Genomic DNA, 24438 nt, shown 5'->3' with positions numbered 1-24438 from the left:
TATATATATATATATATATATATACACACATATATAGTGAAGAAGAAAATCTCCGTGGACCAAATGGGCCGGGCATTGTTTTCTTTCTGGGCCTTGCTAGTTTTGTCATTTTTGCAATCCGAAATACATCTGTTGTTAATATATGAGTCATCATGTCATTAGATGATCTTATTATTACTTCAATGAGTAAAATTGAGTTTGTAATTGTAATACTCAGAGATTGTATGAAAAATGTTCACGTAATTCAATTAACAACACGATGCGATGTTTCCACTGTTCAAATTAAAAGTTAAGAAATAATTACCGCTTGTGATATGATATATGAGTTAATCTTGCTAGTTATTTTGGAACTCCGAGGGATGTTCCTCTATAGGCAGGCATAGGGAAGAAATTTATCAAGTTGAACAACGAAGTTAACATGATTTTTATTTTCATTTTTCCCGTTACAACATAAAAAAAAAATTTAGGATGTTGAATCTCTCATTAAAATCTAAATGGATCATAAATCTAGATCCCTCCTAAAAAAGTATAAATTTCACGGTGATAACTTGATAATTTAACTAACAATTGAATTATTCATGAGAAAATACTCTTAGTATTGATTTATGAGAGCATATCTTATATAGAATTTTCCCCCCTTTTCCGAAATATTCATTCATTTTATGAATCTGGATTTGATTTGAAATCATTTGATTTGATGACTAATGATTTACAATTTTAATTGGAAGGCGTGCAGGCATGTGAAAAAGGAAATATATATGAAAATTGAAAAGAAAGAAAAAAATATCAAACTGACTCAGCCACTCATCATCTGCTCCGGCAAAGGTGAAAAAGAGCAGACACAATAAAAGAAGGGTTAATAATAATAATAAAAAAATTACATTTCAACTTTTATCACGAATTTTTTTCCTCAATTTAATGCATAAACTTTGAATTTGATAATAATTTTAGCACGTCGTCAATTTTTTTGTCAATTTAGACGGAATCGAGGCCACAAAAAGCGCCGACAACCCCAATTGAGGAAGGATGCCAGTGACTCCAATCGGGAATGGTGATCTAAATCGAGGCTCTCACACCTTAGATTTTGGAGAACCCTCAAATTGAAAATTCTCCCAATTTCAACAATGGAGTTACAACCTCGCCCATCACATCCCAATTGTCGGTGTCCTCCTTCGATTGGGATCGTCAGCACCCTCTGTGATCTAAATTAATGAAAAATTTGACGTCGTGCTAAAATTATTATCAAATCAAAAATTTATGTATTTTTAGTTTAAGAAAAAAATATATTAAAATTATTAACATATAAAAAGTTTGCTCGCTTTTTTTTTTATATTAACCCATAAAAGAATAAGAAGATCATCGATATAAAAAAAAAATCCCAATTCCCAAATAACAGTACAACATCCACCAGCCATGGCCGGCCGCGACTACCCTCCACCACTGTCGAGTGGTGTAAGGCTCCGGCATCCGATGGAAGACCCCCGCCTACTCCCCCGCCACGCCCCAGCCACTAGTAGGTCCCTCCATGTGGCCGCCCTCGAGGACCGCATCGCCGCTCAGCACCGGGAGATCCAGTCCCTCCTCGTTGACAATCAACGGCTTGCGGCCACGCACGTGGCGCTCAAGCAGGACTTCTCCATCGCGCAGCAGGAGCTGCGGCTGCTGATGGCGGCTGCGGGCGACGTGAAGGCTGAAAGGGACGCTGAGGTGAGGGAGGTGCATGAGAGGTCGTTGAAGCTGGAAGCAGAGGTCCGTGTGATCAACACAATGGCGAAGGAGCTGGCTCAGGTGCGGGCGGATGTACAGAAGCTTGCCGCCGAGAGGGAAGGGCTCGAGGAAGAGTGGCAGGCTGCTGATGCTGAAATCGCAAGAGCCAGGGCCGACTCGGAGCAAGAGGCGGCAATGAAGGCCGAGATAGAGGCCTTGCATCAAGATATTCAAAGGGGAAGGTCAGTCCTTCTGCTCTGCTTATTTTGGTGGTAGGCATGAACCCATAATTAAATGTCCATAGCTGGTTGACAATTAACCCGGCAAGCTAATGTGATTTTTTAAGTGCCGCGGACGTGCTATGATTACGGCCTCTGGCAGCAATGAAGTCTGAACTCTAAATTAGTTGGTTTATAGTTATACTGAGATTAGAGTTAGAAGTATTCAGAGTTGCAAAATTGAAACGCAAACAATCGATCTTGGGACATATCTTAACGAATTGACCGTCTACACGTGATAGCAATAGGTGAGTTAAGGATTGCTGTGAACGGGCCGCCATCAATGTTGATGGGAAAATGTGAGAATGAGCACCATCCCACATTTATCACGATGCTTCAAAGTAATGATAATTTCTCGATTAATGCTCCAAAGACCAAAATAATAGAAGCATGATTCGTTCATATGTATTCATACTGGACCCACAATTTACACATTCACCTACGAATTAAAGTATGATGCTTACCTGCAAATTGTACTCTTCCATTTGTCAAGAGAAATAAGAAGCTTCACGAATTTGATAGCTGGATGCTGCTTTAAGAAACACCAACTAAAGGAATTTCAGCAAGGTGGGGGGGGAATGTAGTACTTCGCATAATTTGAAAAAGGAATCTAGCCACAGCTGTAGATTATATTAATCAAGAATATACAGAAGGAACATGAGATATTAGGAAGAGCCCTTCGTTTGATAGCCTTAAAAATTTTGACAATATAGCATTGTTCTATTCTGATGCCCTTTGTCATTGGATGTGTGGATACTGGATAGGACGGCTATTGAACTGGAGAAGAAGACCCATCACAGTAATCTCGAGCATAGTACAGTGATGGAAAGAAATATGAATGCCCTTGCTCGTGAAATAGAGAAACTTCGTTCTGAGCTCACAAATGCAGAGAAGAGAGCAAGGGCATCAGCTGCAGTCGGAGCAGCAGCAAATGCAGGTACTAGTTTCAAAATCTTTCAATTGTCAATAGATAATCAAACCCAATGGGTCTCTAATACTGTTCCATTCCTTCAGGTCCTGGATGTGGTTTGAACTACGGCAACCCTGAGGTGGGATTTGGAGGAAGCCCTTTTCCTGATCCGTACACAATGCACCAGGTTTGTTTTGATTTCTATTGAAATTCTCTCTTCCAACATCTTAGGAACTTTTTGTGCATTACAAATGTACTGGTGGATTTGGAGTGCTGAGGGAAACACTATCACTTGTTCGGGGTTCTGTTCATTATTAACATGCCATAGTTTTGGAACTTGACCACTTTTGCAATTGCTGTAAGTAGAAAAGCAAACGTGTAGGTAGATTTACGATACCCGTCTGGTTTATTCTGTTCATCCGTGCGTTCTGCTACCCGAATCTAGAAAACCCAAAGGAGTACATGCTTAAACGACTTTTTCCTGATCATGCTTCCAGATTTAAGACGAGCATAATCTTTTGGAGTTTTTACTTGGAGATGTAAGTCAAATTGTAACTTCTAGTCTTAAAATGGTTCCGAAGTTCTGCTATGGCACTTCTCTGAAATTGACAAAGTAAATTGAGTGGCCTCTTGTTGTCAACAGCTGTTTCTGGGTTGTGCCCTCATGACCTACTCATGAATTTAGCAAGATACTCGATGAAACAATGGGAGATCATTAAGTTGTCTGCCATTGAGTGGCCTCTTGTTGTCAACAGCTGTTTCTGGGTTGTGCCCTCATGACCTACTCATGAATTTAGAAGATACTCGATGAAACAATGGGAGATCATTAAGTTGTCTGCCATTGCCGTTCGAGACCTGTGAGAATACGAGAGCTTCATGGAGGTTATGTGGATGTAGAATAAGTGATTAAACATTTTAGATATTTGTTGAGCTTACTCTGTCTAAGTAAAATGTCTTGCAGATATAAATGTACGTAGGTATACCCGAATACGTATTGAACTCAGTTCCTAAAATTTCAGGTTCAAAGCAGCGTCAGTGGTGCTTCTCCATATGCAGTTGGAGCAAAACCTCACAGGCCATACAGGCATACGCGAGACTGCAAATTCTTGCTGAAAACATCCGGAGAAGAGTCAGTTGACTAGAAACGGAAAGAATGGCATTTCTTCGATGGATCAAACCATTTGTTCAGTTTGACAGAGTTTCCCTAATTAATGACGAGTAACCTCTTCATGGAATGTACTCGATTCTCATAGCCTTCAATTTTAGGGCTGGAGGAGCAGTGTGTTCTCATGCGATGCGCTAGTGGAAAGGTGACATCATTGAGTATCGTAACCAATTAGTGAACGCTGATTGAGTTGATCGAGTGAGGCTGCTTTTGCAGTTTGTCATGTATTCAGCCAAAAACAAAAAAAAAAAAAAGGTTTGTCATGCCTTCCACAGTTGTTCCTGGCTCAAGTTTCAGCAGGAAAAGAAAAAACAGTTTCAAACGCTTGTCCGAATGAAGACGTGTGTCTGCCTTTCTTATCACCATCGACAGGACTGGAAGACAGAGAGCGCGCATTCCACCTGTTCGTACTCTTGTTTCCACTAGAACACTACGAGAACGGAAGACAGGATTTGAAAAACGGAATTGGGATCGCAACTGGGACCCGAAAGGAAATCAATTGGGATTTGAACACGAAATTGGGACCCCTACGTAACTGATATGTTCATTTTGACCAATCATCTCTTTCTTCTTTAACTTTCTACCGTTGGTCTCGGCAACAATTTCCTTCTTTTCTTCAGCAGACACAGGTAACTTCAACTGACATGCATACCATACTATACATTGCTCTTTAAAACAAAGCTTAGGAAGCTAAGGATGAAATCGGAAGAGGCCCAGACAACGAGGCCACTTCGTCGAGCAACTACCCTAGGAAAGAATAAAATGGAACAATTTCAATTCTTGCCCCCATGTGTCCATTACATATCAAATGTTCAGTGTTCGTAAGTCGGGAAACATCTTCACAAAATCACATGGGCCCAGGACAAGTTTCAGCAAAAACACCAACGAGTGTCACACACAAGCATCGGTTCAGCTGATTAGTTCACTCTCCATATGGTCCTCAGCAGGAACTGGACAAAGCATGCAAGCAAGTACCGAGCCAAAACCCATCGTTGTAAGAAATAACTCAAACTTCGCTCTACAAAGGCTCTTCCATATCATGGCTCCCCCTTAGTTGACGAGTATTGAAGGAAAGTTGCATCCAACCAACAGCAAGCCCTTCAACGAAGAGAAAAGGTAAAAGCCCCACCCCAGCAAGGTTGTCCCTCAATCAACTTAAATCTGCCAGCCTATCCCTACAACTCACTAACACAGAAAAAATGTACTACTAGCTCCAAGCGAGAGACCGCTGCACTCCAGGGCCTTTCCGCCCCCATCATCTCACCCACTAACCCCGCTAACTGAAGCAACATATCACACAAAATATCAAAATAAAGTCAACTTCGCCAACTTAATTAGCGTAACCTTGCAATCTACTATCAGTGAGTGCTTACCACAAAACTTAATCCTACCAAAGGGGGAAAGACCAGCTCTCACAGTTCAACTGACCACTAGAGCTAGATATTTATCTCTGGGCAGTTAGGACAAGAAGAAACTATCAGTCAAATGACCTAAAAAAAGCGAGTAGTCAAGCCCCAAGTATATCATCGCCACTTACAAGAAGTGCAACAACTTATACGGCAAGGCCATTTGTGGGTAGATTTGATTATCCTGGATGACTAAAGATGATGTACATGGATAATCGCACCAAATTAAATGTAGAGATGAAGATCTAAAATGTTTGTGGACCAAAAATAGTGCAGCACCACATTAAAATGTGATTTCAAAAGGAATGGCACTCACCTGAAGCAGCAAGCAATTTTGGAGACTATCCGCCTGCCTCTATAAGAACATTCACACAACAAAAATCAATCCAGTGCATACAAGTCCCTCCAGAGGCCAGAGGAGAAAAAGGGGTATTATTGCTCAAGTAAGTGAACAACCTACCTCTTAGTCTCCAGTCAAAGAACAATCCTTCCAATGCAAAAACATTACTAAACCTTCTGACCACAAATTTCTAGTGTACATAACAAGTGCTGTTGCTGATTTTCCATCAGTAAGGACGTGAACGATTTCCACCATGGTAATTTCTATCTGGTCCTCCGCCATCCCTGTTGCGCCTGTCTCCACCTCCCCCATAGCCACCTCTGCCACCCCTGTGGGACAAACAATTGCTCAGATGATGAAACATTCACAAAAATTTATGAAGCTGCTCTGATGTATTGAATCCATTCCAAGAAATAAAATGCACTAAGCTCCATACTAATATAAATAAAGTAATGACTTCTTCAGAATGCATGCGCAGTTTCCTAAGGTGATTGCATTGTAACAAGAACAAGCACTATGAACATCCGGTAAACTTAATGAGAACATATCATTCTTCACGCTTTGATTAAATTTCATAAAAAAAAAAATTGTTTGACCCCAGTATTCAGTTCAACTACAATGCCATTGTTAAGCAAGCAAAAGAATTCATCAATGCCTGCGGGATCATCTAAAACAGAATTTGCTCGCAAAAGCAGGACATAGTACGCAAGATAAGAAAGAAGACATATACCCGTGTTCAAATGGAGGCCTTGGGGCTGATTTTTCAGCCATAGTAACATTAATCGTATAACCCCTCATATCGTAATCTGACAACAAAAGGGAAATTAGTAACCAACACCAATGTTATAAAATCATAAAATTTTATGGTGAGAAGGGGATATACTATTGAAAAAACCGCCTGCAGAATGGGCTGCAAATGGATCTTCATAAGCTAAACATGCATCGCCTTTGTTGTTTCCTTTCTCATCAGTGTAAATTCTGATATTCCATGGCCACTGATCCTTATAGCCACGCTTTTGTTTGATTCTTCCGACCTACACAGGAGGAAACAAATAATTCCTAGAGCTTTGAATGATTTGAGGAGACTATCCGAACTCGGCATTCAGCTATACTATAAACCCACAAAGAACAAAAAAGGAAGGAAAGGGGGGGAGGAATTAAATATTCATGCCCAGTCCCAGAGAGCATTTACTAGCTCTGGCAGAGATAATCACAGCAATAGATCAGATAATTTTTTTCTCCAACCAGCATATGGAGATGAGACAACCTTAAAAGTAGATCAGATTATAGAAGAGAACAGCAGCGCTTACTTGTCCAATGCCCCCGAAAAGATCCCTCAATTCGTCTACCGTTACATCTGGTGGCAAATTTGATATGTAGATCCTTGCGTTGTCACAAGTATCACCACAATTCTCGTCACACTGCTTCACCTTAGCTGAAGGGGCCTCAGGAGCATTGCCACCACCTCCGCCACCATAACCACCTCCTTGGTGCCGAGGAGCACCACCTCCATACCCTCCATCATACCCAGACGAAGTCCCTCTACGACCTCCACTCCTTGGATCTCCCATTTCTTCACCACCATAGCCACCTGCTCCACCACCATATGATGGAGGGTACGTAGGAGCACCCGTATAGCTAGTAGGAGGAGGGACTGCATCGGTTCCATAATTAGAATTCCCACCATAGGCATTCATAGGAGGCATATAATCTGCCCCAGCTCCACCATAAGAGGGAGGTGCAGGAGGCGCAAACTGCCCTTGACCACCATCATCTCTCCCTCGGCTACCACCATATGAACCACCTCTATCACCAGCCCCACTTTTTCCATCATAGCCACCACCTCTACCACCTTCAAAATTGCCACTTCTCCCCCCTCTGTTGCCACCATATCCTCCACCACCTGCTCCTCTATTGTAACCACCACTTCCCCGATCATTGCCATTGCCCCTGTCAACAGAACCAGCAGGACAAGGTGCTCCACATTTGTTGCACTCAACTCTTCTAGCAAAGTTCAGATTGCCGCAGCTACATGCATATGAAAAAGGGAAAGAGCAAAACTTTAGCAGTGAACTTTCTTCTAAGAAGAGAAAATAACACTCTTTTAAAAGAAAAGCTGAACAAATGACATGCCATGATGAATCAAACGAGAGACAAGAAGAGCACCTCGGATTTGGGCAGAGCCAATCGCCATCTCTTCCGCTACCTCCACGGCCACCTCCTCTGCCTCCACCTCGGCCGCCACGATCTCCTCCTTTATTCAAATAGCAACATAAAAAATTATGATGATGAGAGACATAACAAAGGGTGGGGAAACCAACAGATTGGTAACAGCAGCTTACGAAGCTAAAGATCCGTGAATCTAAAGCTGAATCTAATCCTTACAAACAAAATAAAGAAGTAAGGAAAGTCCGAGGTACCTCGATTTCCGCCGTAGGCTCCACCACCACCACCACTACCCCCTCCTCCTCCTCCTCCTCGGCCAGCTCCACCTCCACCACGTCCGCCGTATCCCGCTCCGCCTCCGCGACCTCCTCCGCCGTGACCTCCGTCACCCCCGTATCCACCCCCAGCGCCACCGCCATAGCTGCCGTAGCCTCCAGCACCGCCTCCGTATCCGCCACCACTGCCTCCGGGGCCTCCAGTTCCCCCGTAACCTCCACCGCCGCCTCCATATCCACCGTCAGAACCGTGACCGTACACCCCTGACATTATTCTTCAGCTCTCTAGGGTTCTTCCGAGTCGACGAAGAGAGAGAGAGAGACGAGGACCCACTGGGGATGAGATATTTATATCTTGCATATAGTATTAGGTGCATACGTATCTCTCCAGCTCATTTTATATTGGTCAAAATTATCAAATAGCTCCCTGTATTTTAATAACTTAAAACCTCGACCCGTATACCCTTACGATTTTAAGAAAATAACCCTAAAGGGCCCTTTTGGTATTCAAAATTTTTTTTTAACTCCGCTCCACTTGCCTTTAATTTAACAAAATAATTATTACTTTTTTTTTCTTCAATTTTTTTAATCATTCAATTCAATTTTTAATACTAAATTTTTTAAACTATTCATTACATTTTTCACAATTCAACAACACAATCATTATTTTTTCTCATTATTCATTATATTTTTATACTTTTTTTTATAATTCAACGACTAAAATCATTACAAATCAATTAAAATTAAAATTCAATTCAACTCAACTCTAAAATCAAACGCAACCTAAGTCCATGTAAGACATCATTCATGGGCCTCAAATCAATCAAAATCAACCCTCGGCTCCCTGGCTTCATCGTCCCTTTCCCCTTTCTCTTTCTGTTCTCACTTCTCAGTAGCAAAAGTCATTCAATTTTCTGTTCTATCTATTCTGTGTGTGCATGTGCTTTCTGTTCACACTCACAGGTGGTCTAAAAGCAGCATGCTTGCGTGGTTTTGCAGCATTTTCAGTCGTCGTCGAGAAGTTCCTGGAGAATCATAGCTGATGACATCCACGTTCCTCAATTTGGGCTCCCCGGACATCCGATAGTTGTGCATTTGTGGTTTTTTTTTTCCCTTGCATTAGAAAGTTTTTATATGAGTTGGAAAGGTGCTGATGATCCTATGATTCCTTCCATTTAGCTGTCCTGCCATGAAATTGAAATGAAGAGATGTTGTGTTGTAAGCTAAGCTCAGAGAGAGGCCCCCCCAGCAGCATGCTCTATTTTAGTTTTTCCTTAAATGATGGGGCTTCGTTGTTCTTGTGGTCTTCTTTGTATAGGATAAGGATAGGATAGGATCCGATGGGAGTTTTCCCTTTCCTATGGGCCAGAAACAATCCAATATTGCGTGCGGCTGCAGCCCAGTACGCCCGGGGTTGTTGGACCCACGCTGGCCGTGTTTGTCTGATATCAGAGATACGAAATTACCATCTTATCCTCTTCGGAAAGCCGAAACTGAAAGTGACCTGAGCTACGTGTACTGGGAAAAGAAGAGCATTAGCGCATTCACCCCAAAAAAAAAAAAAAAAAAGAGCATAGCCACCGCAGGGTTCAGTCGAGGAAGAAGAAGAAGAAGAATCGGGGAGACAAGCCTATGGCGGATGAAGCTAAAGTGGTCTGTGTCACCGGCGGCAGCGGCTGCATTGGCTCCTGGCTCGTCCGTCTCCTCCTCGAGCGCGGTTACACTGTTCACGCTACCGTCCAAAACCTCAGTTTAGTATCTTATCCTGCTCCTGCTTGCACTGGCTGCTGATTCATGTCATTGTCAGCGATGAGTAACCGGATGCTTGAAATTTGCAGAGGATGAAACTGAGACGAAGCATCTGCAAGCGCTAGATGGAGCTGAGACACGGCTCCGTCTGTTCCAAATTGACCTCCTCGACTACGACTCTTTAGTCGCCGCCATCAGGGGCTGCTCCGGCGTCTTCCACCTCGCCTCTCCCTGCATCGTCGATCAGGTTCACGATCCTGAGGTGCTCACTCACTCACTCTCCCTTAATCCCAATCGTCGCATTAATCATGTTGCAAAAAAAAAAATCGTGCCAAAGTTGTCAACTTGTAAAATCGTAATCGGTTTCATGGAGCATCTGCGTTTTCTCTTGGGGCGCCGCCATTGACAGAAGGAGCTTCTTGATCCGGCAATCAAAGGAACAACAAACGTACTGAGGGCAGCCAAGACAGTTGGAGTAAAGCGAGTGGTTGTAACTTCCTCCAGCTCCGCCATCACGCCTAGCCCTTCCTGGCCTGCTGATAAAGTCAAGAATGAAGATTGTTGGACCGATGTCGACTACTGCAAGCAAAACGGGGTCAGTCATTGCCATTCACTTCCTATCGGCTTCCATTGGTTCACTAGATTCCATAGAATAGAGAGTCGATATCATGTGATATATATAATTCATGCTTCTTCTTATTTTCGCCTAGATATGGTATCCTCTGTCAAAGACGATGGCCGAGAAGGCTGCTTGGGACTTTGCAAAAGTGGAAGGATTGGATGTGGTTGTGGTGAATCCTGGAACTGTCATGGGCCCTGTGATTCCTCCGAGACTGAATGCGAGCATGTTGATGCTTGTGCGCCTTCTGCAGGGTAATTTTGATCTGATCTAATGATACAACTTGCATTTAGCATACGGTCAGTAAATCCATGATAGCAGTCGGCTTATCCTATTTCATTGAATATTCTTTCTTTCTTCTTCTTCTTCTTCTTCTTCTTCTTCTTCTTCTTCTTCTTTTCCTTCCTTTTTTGGCCAGTATTTCATTGAATATAAACCGGGATGTTTTTGGTTATTTTTTCTAAAAATTATTCCCCCTTTCTAATGTTTTTTAGATTCTGGAATGAATAATTATTTCCTTCTCTCTTCAGGTTGCACGGAAACATATGATAACTTTTTCATGGGATCTGTCCATTTTAAGGATGTTGCACTCGCACATATACTGGTGTATGAGAATAAGTCAGCCACCGGAAGGCACTTGTGTGTCGAAGCTATATCACACTATGGTGATTTTGTTGCAAAGGTTGCTGAACTTTACCCGGAGTACAGTGTCCCCAAGTAAGAAGTTTGAGTCTCCACATCTCGATTCAGCTGATGGACCCTTCACTTTTCAGCATGATATTAGCTTCTTATACCGAGAACTTCTCGAGCATAATTTCATATTGCCATTTGGTAGTAGCACTTCTGTCCTAGATTTTGGGTGGGATTGGTGGGGAGCTTTCTGCATTACGATATATGGCATTCGATGACCATGGAAGTGGACCTTCAATATGACCTAGACAATAACTCAAGTTTTCAAGCAAATCACTGTTGAGGAATTCTTATTTGCTTTGCTTACTTTCTTCTTGATGACTAGACATAAATATCCTTTTCCATGGAGTGTGGAGGACTGTCATCTAGCTATTGTCTTTCGTATGGATGCGAAATATTCCTCGGCTTGCAGGAAATCTCTATATGTCACCACGGCTCTCTTCTCGTTCAGTTTGTTTTTGCCCTTTGAAAAAATCTCTGGTCCCTTTCAGAAAAGAATGTGCAGCTTGAATTCTCTTGAAGGCCTCAGAATTCCGAGCCTAGTTTTACTTGTGAGCTTTTTTTTTTTTTCGAACTAACTATATTTGTGTTTACTTTTTCTAGGTTACCGAGAGACACTCAACCCGGGCTGCTGAGAGTGAAGGATGGAGGGAAGAAGCTGATGGAGTTGGGTATGGAGTTCATTCCTATGGAGCAGATAATCAGGGATGCTGTTGAGAGCTTGAAGAGCAAGGGGTTCATCTCTTGAATCGAACTCTTGGATAGCATAGGTCTCCCTGCATGGCCTTCTTGTAGGTTGGACTGAGAAGGGCCAACTGTCATAGTGTGTTGTATCTTTTGTTCAATGAAATAAGCGACCGTCGAGTAATCTTTTTATTGGAAATTCAACTGAGTTTTCCATGGATGTATGTATTCAATTTCAGGCACTGGTCGTTCTGATAAATAAACATCTTCGAGCAAAAGAATCGCAAACATACAATTAACAACATACTATGCTTTCCGGTTGAGACATCAGCTCAATTCTTCTTCTTCTTCTTCTTCTTCTTCTTAATAATTATTATTTGCACAAAGACAACGACGTAAAAAAGCTCTAAAAGACAGCCCCACCGGACTAACTCGACGAAAGGAAAAGGCCCATCTTTTTCTTCTCAATGTAATCCTGTTATTTTACAACGGTAAAATCACCTGAAAGAAACCATCCGGGGTCTATTACCCCAAGGAGCTCCTCCGAGTCTTTCAGAAGGTAGAGCTTGCAAATACACAATGGACAACCAAATAGGAATGAGCCTAGTTGTGATGAATCTTCCTGTGAGGAAGACTGTTACTGCAGAACATAGCCATTTTTTTTTTTTACTTTCTTGCGCCCCTAGTCTCTAACAAACAAACAAACAAATAAACAAACCAGAGTTACGTTATACCTTGCCACCAAATTCTTAACCTACCAATGTTTTCAGAGGCCTATTAAGGACCTCTGATGTTTCAGCTTGTTCCCTCAACCATTGAAGGTTAGTTTTGGGAGTGGTCATTACTTGTGAGTAGATGCCTCGGCATTAGCAGGGTTTTTCCTTCCCTTTCCTCGACTTCCTGCAACTACGGAGTAATGTTGTTTTATCATAGTTGTAAACCCCTTGGTCGCCTATCCGACCTTCCTAGGGGATTCATTTAGCTCAGTAGTTGGCTGTGCTAAAATCCTTCTCCTGGTCGAGGAGTCTTTGGGATTTTGACATATAATTAATCACCTCGATTGAGTTGAAGCCTCTCCTGCTTTTTCCTATCCCCATAAGTGCCGTTACAGGTGGGCAGCTAAGTTATTACAGAAGAACCATGAATTACAGTTAAGTTACTTTGAGGGCGCTATGCATTTTCTTTAGCGAGTCATTCCAAATGTCTCTTTACCAAAACTTCAATCAGCTCTCCATCCACTAGCATAACTTCTATTTCTCTTCTCAGGAATTTCATCATCCACCTTCATCTCCCTACACGCATTCTTAGCTTCCCGAGCAAGCATTCGCCATATTCTCATTCATCCTCTCCAGACATATCGATGTAACTCAATCCCTGTGCTGTGTCATTAGCTCCAAAGGAACTCTTCAGATCAGATAGAGGCCCCCCAGCAGCATGCGCTATTTTAGTTTCTCCTTAATTGCTGGAGCTTCGTGGGGCTTGTGGTCTTCTTTCTTAGTATAGGATAGGATAGGAGTTTTCCCTTTCCCATGGGCCAGGCACAATCCAATATTGGGTGCGGCTGCAGCCCAGTAGGGTTGTTGGACCCACGCTGGCCCCGTGTTTGTCTGATATCAGAGATACGAAATTACCATCTTATCTTCTTCGGAAAGCTGAAACTGAAAATGACTGAAAAAGTGACCTGAGCTGCGTGTCCAGGGAACTTAGCTAGCGCAGGGTTCAGTGGAAGAAGAGGAAGAAGAATCGGGGAGACAAGACAATGACGGATGAAGCTAAACTGGTCTGTGTCACCGGCGGCAGCGGCTGCATCGGCTCCTGGCTCGTCCGTCTCCTCCTCGAGCGCGGTTACACTGTTCATGCTACCGTCCAAAACCTCAGTTTAGTATCTTATACTCCTCCTCCTCCTGCTTGCACTTGCTGCTGATTCGTGTCATTGTCGGCGATGAGTAACCGGATGCTTGAAATTTGCAGAGGATGAAACTGAGACGAAGCATCTGCAAGCACTTGAAGGAGCTGAGACACGGCTCCTTCTGTTCCAAATTGACCTCCTCGACTACGACTCTTTAGTCTCCGCCATCAGTGGCTGCTCCGGCGTCTTCCACCTCGCCTCTCCCTGCATCGTCGATCAGGTTCCCGATCCTGAGGTACTCACTCACTCACTCACTCTCCCTTAATCCCAATCGTCGTCTTCATCATGTTGCAAAAAAAAAAAAAAAGAAAGAAATCATGCCAGAGTTATCAACTTGTAAAATCGTAATCGGTTTCATGGAGCATCTGCGTTTTCTCTTGGGGCGCCGCCATTGACAGAAGGAGCTTCTTGAGCCGGCAATCAAAGGAACAACAAACGTACTGAGGGCAGCCAAGACAGTCGGAGTAAAGCGAGTGGTTGTAACTTCCTCCAACTGCGCTATCACGCCTAGCCCTTCCTGGCCTGCTGATAAAGTCAATAATGAAGATTGTTGGACTGATGTCGACTACTGCAAGCACAACGGGGTCAGTCATTGCCTTTCACTACCTATCGGCTTCCATTGGTTCACTAGGTTCCGTAGAATAGAGAGTCGATATCATGAGATATATAATTCAGGCTTCTTCTTATTTTCGCCTAGTTATGGTATTCCCTGTCGAAGACGTTGGCCGAGAAGGCTGCTTGGGACTTTGCACAAGAGGAAGGATTGGATGTGGTTGTGGTGAATCCCGGATCTGTCATGGGACCTGTGATCCCTCCGAGACTGAATGCGAGCATGTTGCAACTCGTTCGCCTTCTGCAGGGTAATTTTGATCTGATCTAATGATACAGCTTGCATTTAGCATATGGTCAGTAAATCCATGATAGCAGTCGGCTTATCCTATTTCATTGAATATTCTTTCTTCTTTTTTTTTTTCTTTTTTTCCATTTTGGGCCAGTATTTCATTGAATATAAACTGGGATGTTTTTGGTTATCCTTCTAAAAATTCCTCCCCTTCTGTAATGTTTTTTAGATTCTTCAATGAATAATTATTTCCTTCTCTCTCCAGGTTGCACGGAAACATATGAGGACATTTTCATGGGATCTGTCCATTTTAAAGATGTCGCACTGGCACACATACTGGTATACGAGAATGAGTCGGCCACCGGAAGGCATTTGTGCGTCGAAGCTATATCACATTACGGTGATTTTGCTGCAAAGGTTGCTGAACTTTACCCGCATTACAATGTCCCCGAGTAAGAAGTTTGAGTCTCCATATCTCGATTCAGCTCATGGATCCCACACTTTTCAGCATGATGTTAGCTATCTATACTGAGAACTTCTCAAGCATAATTTCATATTGCCATTTGTTAGGAGCACTTCTGTCCTAGATTTTGGGTGGGATTGGTCGAGAGCTTTCTGCATTACAATATATGGCATTCGATGACCATGGAAGTGGACCTTCAATATGACCTTGACAATAGCTCGAGTTTTCAAGCAAATCATTGTTGAGGAATTCTTATTTGCTTTGCTTACTTTCTTCTTGAGGACTAGACATAAATATCTTTTTCCATGGAGTGTGTAGGACTGTCATCTAGCTATTGTCTTTTGTATGGATGCCAAATATTCCTCGGCTTGCAGGAAATCTCTATATGTCACTGCGACTCTCTTCTCGTTCAGTTTGTTTTGGGACTTTGAAAAATCTCTGGTCCCTTTGAGAAAAGAATGTGCAGCTTGAATTCTCTTGAAGGCCTCAGAATTCCGAGCCCAGTTTTACTTACATAAGCAGCATATTAAAATGTGCAGGATCTTATGAGCTTTTTTTTCTAACTAACTATATTCGTGTTTATTTTTTCTAGGTTACCGAGAGACACTCAACCCGGGCTGCTGAGAGTGAAGGATGGAGGGAAGAAGCTGATGGAGTTGGGTATGGATTTCATTCCCATGGAGCAGATAATCAGGGATGCTGTTGAGAGCTTGAAGAGCAAGGGGTTCATCTCTTGAATCAAACTCTTACGATGCATAGGTCTCCCCGTCATTAGGGTTATGGCCTTCCTCTAGGTCCGACTGAGAAGGCCAACTGTAAAAATGTGTTGTACGTTTTGTAAAATGAAATAAGTGGCTGTCAGCTCAATTCTTTTTTTCTTTTTTTAATAATTATTATTTGCATAAAAACAGAGACATAAAGCTCTAAAAGACGGGGTCTATTACCCCAAGGAGCTCCTCCGAGTCTTTCAGGAGGCAGAGTTTGCACATACACAATGGACAATGGACAACCAAAAAAAGGGGTTTTCAGGGGTGAATTCACTTTACATTGGATTACTTTGGATCGAGTAATCCACTACAGTACAGATATATATAAACAGAATTATCATGTAATAACTAACTATGTTCTCCTTAAATAGGAATGAGCCTAGTTGTGATGAATATTCCGGTGAGGAGGACTGTTATTGCAGAACATAGACTTGGGCCTCAGATGTTTCAGCTTGGTCCCTTAACCATTGAAGGTTAGGTTTGGGAGTGGTTATTACTTGTGAGTAGATGCCTCGGCACTAGCAGGGTCTTTCCTCCCTTTCCTCAACTTTCTGCCGCTACAGAGTAATGTTGTTATTTATCATAGTTGTAAACCCCCAGGTCGCCTAGGGGGATGCCCTGTCGCTGTCAGGCCTATCTTGCGCCGTAGCCTCATCCAGGACGGAAAATATATCCGCACTCTTTATTTAAGCTCAGTAGTTGGCTGTACTAAAATCCTTCTCCTGGTCGAGGTATCTTTTAGATTTTGACATATAATTAATCACCTCAATTGAGTTGAAGCCTCCCTAACTTTTCTCAATCCCCATAGGTGCCGTTACAGGTGGACAGTTAAGTTACCACAGAAGAACCACGAATCACAGTTAAGTTATTTTGAGAATGCTATTATTTTTTCTTTAGCGAGTCATTCCGGAGTTACTCTTACCAAACCTTCAATCAGCTCTCCATCCACTAGCATAACTTCTATCTATCTTCTGAGGCATTTCATCATCCGCCTTCATCTTTCTACACGCATTCTTAGCTTGTCGAGCAAGCATTCGCCATATTCTCATTCATCCTCTCCAGACATATCGAAGTAACTCGATCCCTGTGCTCTGTCATTAGCTCCAAAGGAACTCTTAGGTCATTTTAATATCCAAACAGGAAGACTTTGCTTTTGTAGTTCGAGGGAGGGGGCTTAATATCACGCTTCCATGGCCTCAAAAACTATAGGACAATGTTGAATATCCTATCCCACCAGGGACCACTTCTCATCACCCACTCCTCCTCCACCTCAGACAAGACAAAATTGAACAACAAGAATAGACCATTTTCCATCTCCATAACACTGACTGATTGATCCCTTCGGCATTCCCCTCAAAAGCCAAACGAAAGTCAAAAGTTTCCCTTTCCCATGGGGCCACATCCCATGTCGCGTACGGTGCACAGCCGTTGGCCCATGCTCGCCGGATACCATCTTATCCTTTTCGAAAGCTATATAATGAGTGAAGATGGAAGTGACTGATTTGAGAGAGCGGACAACAAGAGAAAAGCGCCCAGCGGAAGAAGAAGCAGCAGCAGCGAGGAGACAACGTCAATGGCGGATGAAGCTAAAGTGGTCTGCGTCACCGGCGGTAGCGGCTGCATTGGCTCCTGGCTCGTCTGTCTCCTCCTCGAACGCGGTTACACGGTTCACGCTACCGTCCAAAACCTCAGTTTAGTATTAGCATCACTATCCTATCCTCCTCCTCTTCCGTCTTCTGGTTGGAGCTGATTCATTCATGTCAGTGATGAATAACCGAATGCTTCAAATTTGCAGTGGATGAAGCTGAGACGAAGCACCTGCGAGCGCTAGAAGGAGCAGAGACACGGCTCCGTCTGTTCCAAATAGACCTCCTTGACTACGACTCATTACTCTCCTCCATCAGCGGCTGCTCCGGCGTCTTCCACCTCGCCTCTCCCAACATCATCGATCAGGTTCACGATCCTGAGGTACTCACTCTCTCTCCTTTAATCCCAATCGTCGTATTCATCATGTCGCATATCGTGCCAAAGTTGTCAACTTGTGAATTCATAATCGGTTTCATGGAGCATCTGCCTTTTCTCTTGGGGCGCCGCCATTGACAGAAGGAGCTTCTCGATCCGGCAATCAAAGGAACAACTAATGTGCTGAGGGCAGCCAAAACAGTGGGAGTAAAGCGAGTGGTTGTGACTTCCTCCATCGCCGCCATCACGCCTAGCCCTTCTTGGCCTGCTGATAGAGTCAAGAACGAAGATTGCTGGGCTGATCTCGACTACTGCAAGCAGAATGGGGTCAGCCGCTGCTGCTCACTATATTCTGTATGATAGAGAGTCGATATCAGATGGTATATAATTCATGCTTCTTCTTATTTTTGGCCTAGTTATGGTATTCCCTGTCGAAGACGTTGGCCGAGAAGGCTGCTTGGGACTTTGCACAAGAGGAAGGATTGGATGTGGTTGTGGTGAATCCTGGATTTGTCATGGGACCTGTGATCCCTCCGAGACTAACTGCAAGCATGGTGACGCTTGTGCGCCTTCTGCAGGGTAATTTTGATCTGATCTAATGATCTGCATTGTATGTTTGACTTGCATAAATTCTTCTCGTTTTGATCCTGGTACTTTATGCTTACTCGCAATTTTTATTTTTATTTTTTGGTCAGCCGCAGGAATAGCATATAGTCAGTAAATCCGTGATAGCAGTCGACTAATCCTAGCTATTTCATCGAATATTCCTTCTTTTTTTTTTTTCTTTTTTTTGCCAGTATTTCGTTGAATGTTCGCTGGGATTTTTTGGGTTATCCTTCTAAAAATTCTTCGCCTTCTGCAATGTTTAGATTCTGAAAGGAATAATAATTTCATTCTCTCTCCAGGTTGCACGGAAACATATGAGAACATTTTCATGGGATCTGTCCATTTTAAAGATGTCGCACTGGCACATGTACTGGTATACGAGAATGAGTCGGCCACCGGAAGGCATTTGTGCGTCGAAGCTATATCACATTACGGTGATTTTGCTGCAAAGGTTGCTGAACTTTACCCGCATTACAATGTCCCCGAGTAAGAAGTTTGAGTCTCCATATCTCGATTCAGCTCATGGATCCCTCACTTTTCAGCATGATGTTAGCTATCTATACTGAGAACTTCTCAAGCGTAATTTCATATTTTCATGTAGTAGGAGCACTTCTGTCCTAGATTTTGGGCAAGAGAATTGGTGGAGAGCTTTGTTCATTACATTAATATATGGCATTCGATGACCATCTGGAAGTGGACCTGTAATGTCACCGAGCTAGATAATCTATGTATGGATATTGTTTTAGTGCCTTTTAACTCGAGTTTAATTTCAGGCAAATCACTATTGAAGAATTCTCATTCGCTTTGCTTACTTTCTTCTTGAGAGGACTAGCTAGGCATAAAATATCCTTTTCCCCATGGAGCATGTAGGAGCTGTCATCTATATATTGTCTTTCGTATGGCTATCAAATGTTCCTCGGCTTGCATATGATCATTATATGTCACCACAACTCTCTTCTCGTACAGTTTGTTTTGGCCCTTTAGAAAATCTCTCGTCCCTCTCAAAAAAAAGAATGTGCCGCTTGAATTCTGTTGAAGGTCTCAGAATTATCCGGGGCCTAGTTTTAACTTTAGTTATATATATATATATATATGTATGTATATGATAAGACAACTCGTCAGATGTTTATGCTAGCATATTAAAATGTGCAGGATCTTGTGAGCTTTTTTTTTTTTTTTCTAACTAACTATATTTGTGTTTACTTTTTCTAGGTTACCGAGAGACACTCAACCCGGGCTGCTGAGAGTGAAGGATGGAGGGAAGAAGCTGATGGAGTTGGGTATGGAGTTCATTCCTATGGAGCAGATAATCAGGGATGCTGTTGAGAGCTTGAAGAGCAAGGGGTTCATCTCTTGAATCGAACTCTTGGATAGCATAGGTCTCCCTGCATGGCCTTCTTGTAGGTTGGACTGAGAAGGGCCAACTGTCATAGTGTGTTGTATCTTTTGTTCAATGAAATAAGCGACCGTCGAGTAATCTTTTTATTGGAAATTCAACTGAGTTTTCCATGGATGTATGTATTCAATTTCAGGCACTGGTCGTTCTGATAAATAAACATCTTCGAGCAAAAGAATCGCAAACATACAATTAACAACATACTATGCTTTCCGGTTGAGACATCAGCTCAATTCTTCTTCTTCTTCTTCTTCTTCTTCTTAATAATTATTATTTGCACAAAGACAACGACATAAAAAAGCTCTAAAAGACAGCCCCACCGGACTAACTCGACGAAAGGAAAAGGCCCATCTTTTTCTTCTCAATGTAATCCTGTTATTTTACAACGGTAAAATCACCTGAAAGAAACCATCCGGGGTCTATTACCCCAAGGAGCTCCTCCGAGTCTTTCAGAAGGTAGAGCTTGCAAATACACAATGGACAACCAAATAGGAATGAGCCTAGTTGTGATGAATCTTCCTGTGAGGAAGACTGTTACTGCAGAACATAGCCATTTTTTTTTTTACTTTCTTGCGCCCCTAGTCTCTAACAAACAAACAAACAAATAAACAAACCAGAGTTACGTTATACCTTGCCACCAAATTCTTAACCTACCAATGTTTTCAGAGGCCTATTAAGGACCTCTGATGTTTCAGCTTGTTCCCTCAACCATTGAAGGTTAGTTTTGGGAGTGGTCATTACTTGTGAGTAGATGCCTCGGCATTAGCAGGGTTTTTCCTTCCCTTTCCTCGACTTCCTGCAACTACGGAGTAATGTTGTTTTATCATAGTTGTAAACCCCTTGGTCGCCTATCCGACCTTCCTAGGGGATTCATTTAGCTCAGTAGTTGGCTGTGCTAAAATCCTTCTCCTGGTCGAGGAGTCTTTGGGATTTTGACATATAATTAATCACCTCGATTGAGTTGAAGCCTCTCCTGCTTTTTCCTATCCCCATAAGTGCCGTTACAGGTGGGCAGCTAAGTTATTACAGAAGAACCATGAATTACAGTTAAGTTACTTTGAGGACGTTATGCATTTTCTTTAGCGAGTCATTCCAAATGTCTCTTTACCAAAACTTCAATCAGCTCTCCATCCACTAGCTCTCTTCTAAGGAATTTCGTCATCCACCTTCATCTCTCTACACGCATTCTTAGCTTCCCGAGCAAGCATTCGCCATATTCTCATTCATCCTCTCTAGACATATCGATGTAACTCAATCCCCGTGCTGTGTCATTAGCTCCAAAGGAACTCTTAAGATCAGATAGAGGCCCCCCAGCAGCATGCTCTATTTTAGTTTCTCCTTAATTGCTGGAGCTTCGTTGTGCTTGTGGTCTTCTTTCTTAGTATAGGACAGGACAGGATAGGATAGGATAGGAGTTTTCCCTTTCCCATGGGCCAGGCACAATCCAATATTGGGTTCGGCTGCAGCCCAGTATGCCCGGGGTTGTTGGACCCACGCTGGCCCGTGTTTGTCTGATATCAGAGATACGAAATGACCATCTTATCCTGAGCTGCATGTACGGGGAAGAGAAAGGGTGTAGCGCCTTCTTCCCAAAAAGAAGAAGAAAGGGCATAGCTACCGCAGGGTTCAGTGGTGGAAGAAGAAGAAGAAGAAGAAGAAGAATCGGGGAGTCAAGACAATGGCGGATGAAGCTAAACTGGTCTGTGTCACCGGTGGCAGCGGCTGCATCGGCTCCTGGCTCGTCCGTCTCCTCCTCGAGCGCGGTTACACTGTTCATGCTACCGTCCAAAACCTCAGTTTAGTATCTTATCCTGCTCCTGCTTGCACTGGCTGCTGATTCATGTCATTGTCAGCGATGAGTAACCGGATGCTTGAAATTTGCAGAGGATGAAACTGAGACGAAGCATCTGCAAGCGCTTGAAGGAGCTGAGACACGGCTCCGTCTGTTCCAGATAGACCTCCTCGACTACGACTCTTTAGTCTCCGCCATCAGTGGCTGCTCCGGCGTCTTCCACCTCGCCTCTCCCTGCATCGTCGATCAGGTTCACGATCCTGAGGTACTCACTCACTCACTCTCCCTTAATCCCAATCGTCATATTAATCATGTTGCAAAAAAAAAAAAAATTCGTGCCAAAGTTGTCAACTTGTAAAATCGTAATCGGTTTCATGGAGCATCTGCGTTTTCTCTTGGGGCGCCGCCATTGACAGAAGGAGCTTCTTGATCCGGCAATCAAAGGAACAACTAACGTACTGAGGGCAGCCAAGACAGTCGGAGTAAAGCGAGTGGTTGTAACTTCCTCCACCTCCGCCATCACGCCTAGCCCTTCCTGGCCTGCTGATAAAGTCAAGAATGAAGATTGTTGGACTGATGTCGACTACTGCAAGCACAACGGGGTCGGTCATTGCCTTTCACTTCCTATCGGCTTCCATTGGTTCACTAGATTCCGTAGAATAGAGAGTCGATATCATGAGATATATAATTCAGGCTTCTTCTTATTTTCGCCTAGTTATGGTATTCCCTGTCGAAGACGTTGGCCGAGAAGGCTGCTTGGGACATTGCACAAGAGGAAGGATTGGATGTGGTTGTGGTGAATCCTGGAACTGTCATGGGCCCTGTGATTCCTCCGAGACTGAATGCGAGCATGTTGATGCTTGTGCGCCTTCTGCAGGGTAATTTTGATCTGATCTAATGATACAACTTGCATTTAGCATATGGTCAGTAAATCCATGATAGCAGTCGGCTTATCCTATTTTATTGAATATTCTTTCTTTCTTCTTCTTCTTCTTTTTTTCCTTCCTTTTTGGGCCCGTATTTCATTGAATATAAACCGGGATGTTTTTGGTTATTTTTTCTAAAAATTCTTCCCCCTTTGTAATTTTTTTAGATTCTGAAATGAATAATTATTTCCTTCTCTCTTCAGGTGGCACGGAAACATATGAGGACATTTTCATGGGATGTTCTCATTTTAAAGATGTTGCACGCGCACATATACTGGTGTATGAGAATAAGTCAGCCACTGGAAGGCACTTGTGCGTCGAAGCTATATCACATTATGGTGATTTTGTTGCAAAGGTTGCTGAACTTTACCCGGAGTACAGTGTCCCCAAGTAAGAAGTTTGAGTCCCCATATCTCGATTCAGCTGATGGACCCCTCACTTTTCAGCATGATATTAGCTGTCTATACCGAGAAGTTCTCGAGCATAATTTCATATTGCCATTTGGTAGGAGCACTTCTGTCCTAGATTTTGGGTGGGATTGGTGGAGAGCTTTCTGCATTACAATATATGGCATTCGATGACCATGGAAGTGGAGCTTCAATTGACCTTGACAATAGCTAGTGTTTTCAAGCAAATCACTGTTGAGGAATTATTATTTGCTTTGCTTACTTTCTTCTTGATGACTAGACATAAATATCCTTTTCCATGGAGTGTGTAGGACTGTCATCTAGCTATTGTCTTTCGTATGGATGCGAAATATTCCTCGGCTTGCAGGAAATCTCTATATGTCACCACGGCTCTCTTCTCGTTCAGTTTGTTTTGGCACTTTGAAAAATCTCTGGTCCCTTTGAGAAAAGAATGTGCAGCTTGAATTCTCTTGAAGGCCTCAGAATTCCGAGCCTAGTTTTACTTAAATAAGCAGCATATTAAAATGTGCAGGATCTTGTGAGCTTTTTTTTTCCTAACTAACTATATTCGTGTTTACTTTTTCTAGGTTACCGAGAGACACTCAACCCGGGCTGCTGAGAGTGAAGGATGGAGGGAAGAAGCTGATGGAGTTGGGTATGGAGTTCATTCCAATGGAGCAGATCATCAGGGATGCTGTTGAGAGCTTGAAGAGCGAGGGGTTCATCTCTTGAATCAAACTCTTACATTGCATGGGTCCCCCAGTCACTAAGGTTATGGCCTTCTTGTAGGTCCGTCGGAGAAGGCCAACTGTTATAGCGTGTTGTATCTTTTCTTCAACGAAATAAGCGACCCTTAAGTAATAAGGGATGCTGTTGAGAGCTTGAAGGGCAAGGGGTTCATCTCTTGAATCAAACTCTTGGATGGCATAGGTCTCCCTGCATGGCCTTCTTGTAGGTCGGACTGAGAAGGCCAACTGTTAATAGTGTGTTGTATCTTTTGTTCAATGAAATAAGCGACCGTCAAGTAATCTTTTTATTGGAAATTCAACTGAGTTTTCCATGGATGTATATATTCAATTTCAGGCACTGGTCGTTCTGATAAATAAACATCTTCGAGCAAAAGAATGGTGAACAGGCAATTAACGATAACTCAATAGGCTTTCCGGGTGAGACTTCAGCTCAAGCATGTTTTTTCACAAAAAGATCACCCCTGGTCATGACCAGGCAGGAATGTATACTTGTCCTGTTGAATTGGTCAATGGTCGCCGTTAGACCGTTTGATTTTACAATCTATTTTAAGGTTTTAATCATAATTTTAACTATACTTATTATACAATAAAAGTTAATAATGCAATTATTATTTTTTCATTTTTCTTTAAT

General features: G+C 42.8%; 6 protein-coding genes across 11 annotated transcripts; 5 read left to right on the top strand and 1 right to left on the bottom strand.

Moving 5' to 3' along the window:
* Positions 1 to 1359: 1359 nt before the first annotated feature.
* LOC116199201 (protein FLC EXPRESSOR) lies at positions 1360 to 4328 on the top strand. The gene is made up of 4 exons (XM_031529488.1): positions 1360 to 1949; positions 2750 to 2922; positions 3000 to 3082; positions 3915 to 4328. Exons 1-4 carry the CDS (start codon positions 1414 to 1416, stop codon positions 4035 to 4037), a joined length of 915 nt encoding a protein of 304 aa, XP_031385348.1. The 5' UTR covers positions 1360 to 1413; the 3' UTR covers positions 4038 to 4328.
* A 254-nt stretch (positions 4329 to 4582) lies between these two features.
* LOC116199199 (transcription initiation factor TFIID subunit 15b) lies at positions 4583 to 8613 on the bottom strand. 6 transcript variants are annotated; one of them, XR_004155494.1, is made up of 9 exons: positions 8227 to 8613; positions 7973 to 8060; positions 7117 to 7834; positions 6690 to 6840; positions 6537 to 6612; positions 5927 to 6135; positions 5783 to 5821; positions 5434 to 5510; positions 4583 to 5340 (listed from the first exon to the last, which is right to left on the bottom strand). XR_004155494.1 is itself a non-coding variant. In XM_031529487.1 (6 exons), the coding sequence occupies exons 1-6, from the start codon at positions 8516 to 8518 to the stop codon at positions 6033 to 6035; spliced, it is 1428 nt and encodes a 475-aa protein (XP_031385347.1). In that variant the 5' UTR covers positions 8519 to 8613; the 3' UTR covers positions 4691 to 6032. The 6 variants fall into 6 exon arrangements, 1 of the variants encoding a protein (XP_031385347.1); XR_004155492.1 differs by having other exon boundaries at positions 4583 to 5510; XR_004155495.1 differs by lacking the exon at positions 5434 to 5510.
* Positions 8614 to 9782: 1169 nt separating this feature from the next.
* LOC116201332 (cinnamoyl-CoA reductase 1-like) lies at positions 9783 to 12291 on the top strand. Its single transcript, XM_031532539.1, has 6 exons — positions 9783 to 9997; positions 10086 to 10258; positions 10406 to 10591; positions 10707 to 10869; positions 11146 to 11332; positions 11909 to 12291. Exons 1-6 carry the CDS (start codon positions 9880 to 9882, stop codon positions 12051 to 12053), a joined length of 972 nt encoding a protein of 323 aa, XP_031388399.1. The 5' UTR covers positions 9783 to 9879; the 3' UTR covers positions 12054 to 12291.
* Positions 12292 to 13629: 1338 nt separating this feature from the next.
* Positions 13630 to 16238, top strand: LOC116201334 (cinnamoyl-CoA reductase 1-like). Its single transcript, XM_031532540.1, has 6 exons — positions 13630 to 13866; positions 13961 to 14133; positions 14297 to 14482; positions 14596 to 14758; positions 15005 to 15191; positions 15795 to 16238. Exons 1-6 carry the CDS (start codon positions 13749 to 13751, stop codon positions 15937 to 15939), a joined length of 972 nt encoding a protein of 323 aa, XP_031388400.1. The 5' UTR covers positions 13630 to 13748; the 3' UTR covers positions 15940 to 16238.
* Positions 16239 to 17456: 1218 nt separating this feature from the next.
* LOC116201330 (cinnamoyl-CoA reductase 1-like) lies at positions 17457 to 20132 on the top strand. Its single transcript, XM_031532537.1, has 6 exons — positions 17457 to 17660; positions 17765 to 17937; positions 18073 to 18258; positions 18348 to 18510; positions 18837 to 19023; positions 19750 to 20132. Exons 1-6 carry the CDS (start codon positions 17543 to 17545, stop codon positions 19892 to 19894), a joined length of 972 nt encoding a protein of 323 aa, XP_031388397.1. The 5' UTR covers positions 17457 to 17542; the 3' UTR covers positions 19895 to 20132.
* A 1357-nt stretch (positions 20133 to 21489) lies between these two features.
* LOC116201329 (cinnamoyl-CoA reductase 1-like) lies at positions 21490 to 24126 on the top strand. The gene is made up of 6 exons (XM_031532536.1): positions 21490 to 21729; positions 21818 to 21990; positions 22142 to 22327; positions 22441 to 22603; positions 22855 to 23041; positions 23646 to 24126. The coding sequence occupies exons 1-6, from the start codon at positions 21612 to 21614 to the stop codon at positions 23788 to 23790; spliced, it is 972 nt and encodes a 323-aa protein (XP_031388396.1). The 5' UTR covers positions 21490 to 21611; the 3' UTR covers positions 23791 to 24126.
* Positions 24127 to 24438: the final 312 nt, after the last annotated feature.

This window comes from Punica granatum, chromosome 3 (genome assembly GCF_007655135.1).
Source record: "Punica granatum isolate Tunisia-2019 chromosome 3, ASM765513v2, whole genome shotgun sequence".
Taxonomy (NCBI): domain Eukaryota; kingdom Viridiplantae; phylum Streptophyta; class Magnoliopsida; order Myrtales; family Lythraceae; genus Punica; species Punica granatum.
The sequence above is the reverse complement of the archived record's forward strand: the minus strand, read 5'-3'. Positions and strand labels throughout refer to the sequence as shown.

What these genes read in the sequence shown, in the direction of transcription:
- LOC116199201 (XM_031529488.1), top strand. Translation starts at nt 1,414, where the DNA reads ATGGCCGGCCGCGACTACCCTCCACCACTGTCGAGTGGTGTAAGGCTC. An exon ending in CGGAGCAGCAGCAAATGCAG is followed by an intron (nt 2,923 to 2,999) that starts GTACTAGTTTCA and finishes CCATTCCTTCAG; the next exon opens with GTCCTGGATGTGGTTTGAAC. An exon ending in ATCCGTACACAATGCACCAG is followed by an intron (nt 3,083 to 3,914) that starts GTTTGTTTTGAT and finishes CTAAAATTTCAG; the next exon opens with GTTCAAAGCAGCGTCAGTGG.
- LOC116199199 (XM_031529487.1), bottom strand. Translation starts at nt 8,518, where the DNA reads ATGTCAGGGGTGTACGGTCACGGTTCTGACGGTGGATATGGAGGCGGC. An exon ending in TTTTCGGGGGCATTGGACAA is followed by an intron (nt 6,841 to 7,116) that starts GTAAGCGCTGCT and finishes CCTCCTGTGTAG; the next exon opens with GTCGGAAGAATCAAACAAAA. An exon ending in AGGCCTCCATTTGAACACGG is followed by an intron (nt 6,136 to 6,536) that starts GTATATGTCTTC and finishes TTTGTCCCACAG; the next exon opens with GGGTGGCAGAGGTGGCTATG.
- LOC116201332 (XM_031532539.1), top strand. Translation starts at nt 9,880, where the DNA reads ATGGCGGATGAAGCTAAAGTGGTCTGTGTCACCGGCGGCAGCGGCTGC. An exon ending in CGCTACCGTCCAAAACCTCA is followed by an intron (nt 9,998 to 10,085) that starts GTTTAGTATCTT and finishes TGAAATTTGCAG; the next exon opens with AGGATGAAACTGAGACGAAG. An exon ending in ATCAGGTTCACGATCCTGAG is followed by an intron (nt 10,259 to 10,405) that starts GTGCTCACTCAC and finishes CGCCATTGACAG; the next exon opens with AAGGAGCTTCTTGATCCGGC.
- LOC116201334 (XM_031532540.1), top strand. Translation starts at nt 13,749, where the DNA reads ATGACGGATGAAGCTAAACTGGTCTGTGTCACCGGCGGCAGCGGCTGC. An exon ending in ATCAGGTTCCCGATCCTGAG is followed by an intron (nt 14,134 to 14,296) that starts GTACTCACTCAC and finishes CGCCATTGACAG; the next exon opens with AAGGAGCTTCTTGAGCCGGC. An exon ending in CCGCATTACAATGTCCCCGA is followed by an intron (nt 15,192 to 15,794) that starts GTAAGAAGTTTG and finishes TATTTTTTCTAG; the next exon opens with GTTACCGAGAGACACTCAAC.
- LOC116201330 (XM_031532537.1), top strand. Translation starts at nt 17,543, where the DNA reads ATGGCGGATGAAGCTAAAGTGGTCTGCGTCACCGGCGGTAGCGGCTGC. An exon ending in GCTTGTGCGCCTTCTGCAGG is followed by an intron (nt 18,511 to 18,836) that starts GTAATTTTGATC and finishes TTCTCTCTCCAG; the next exon opens with GTTGCACGGAAACATATGAG. An exon ending in CCGCATTACAATGTCCCCGA is followed by an intron (nt 19,024 to 19,749) that starts GTAAGAAGTTTG and finishes TACTTTTTCTAG; the next exon opens with GTTACCGAGAGACACTCAAC.
- LOC116201329 (XM_031532536.1), top strand. Translation starts at nt 21,612, where the DNA reads ATGGCGGATGAAGCTAAACTGGTCTGTGTCACCGGTGGCAGCGGCTGC. An exon ending in ACTACTGCAAGCACAACGGG is followed by an intron (nt 22,328 to 22,440) that starts GTCGGTCATTGC and finishes ATTTTCGCCTAG; the next exon opens with TTATGGTATTCCCTGTCGAA. An exon ending in CCGGAGTACAGTGTCCCCAA is followed by an intron (nt 23,042 to 23,645) that starts GTAAGAAGTTTG and finishes TACTTTTTCTAG; the next exon opens with GTTACCGAGAGACACTCAAC.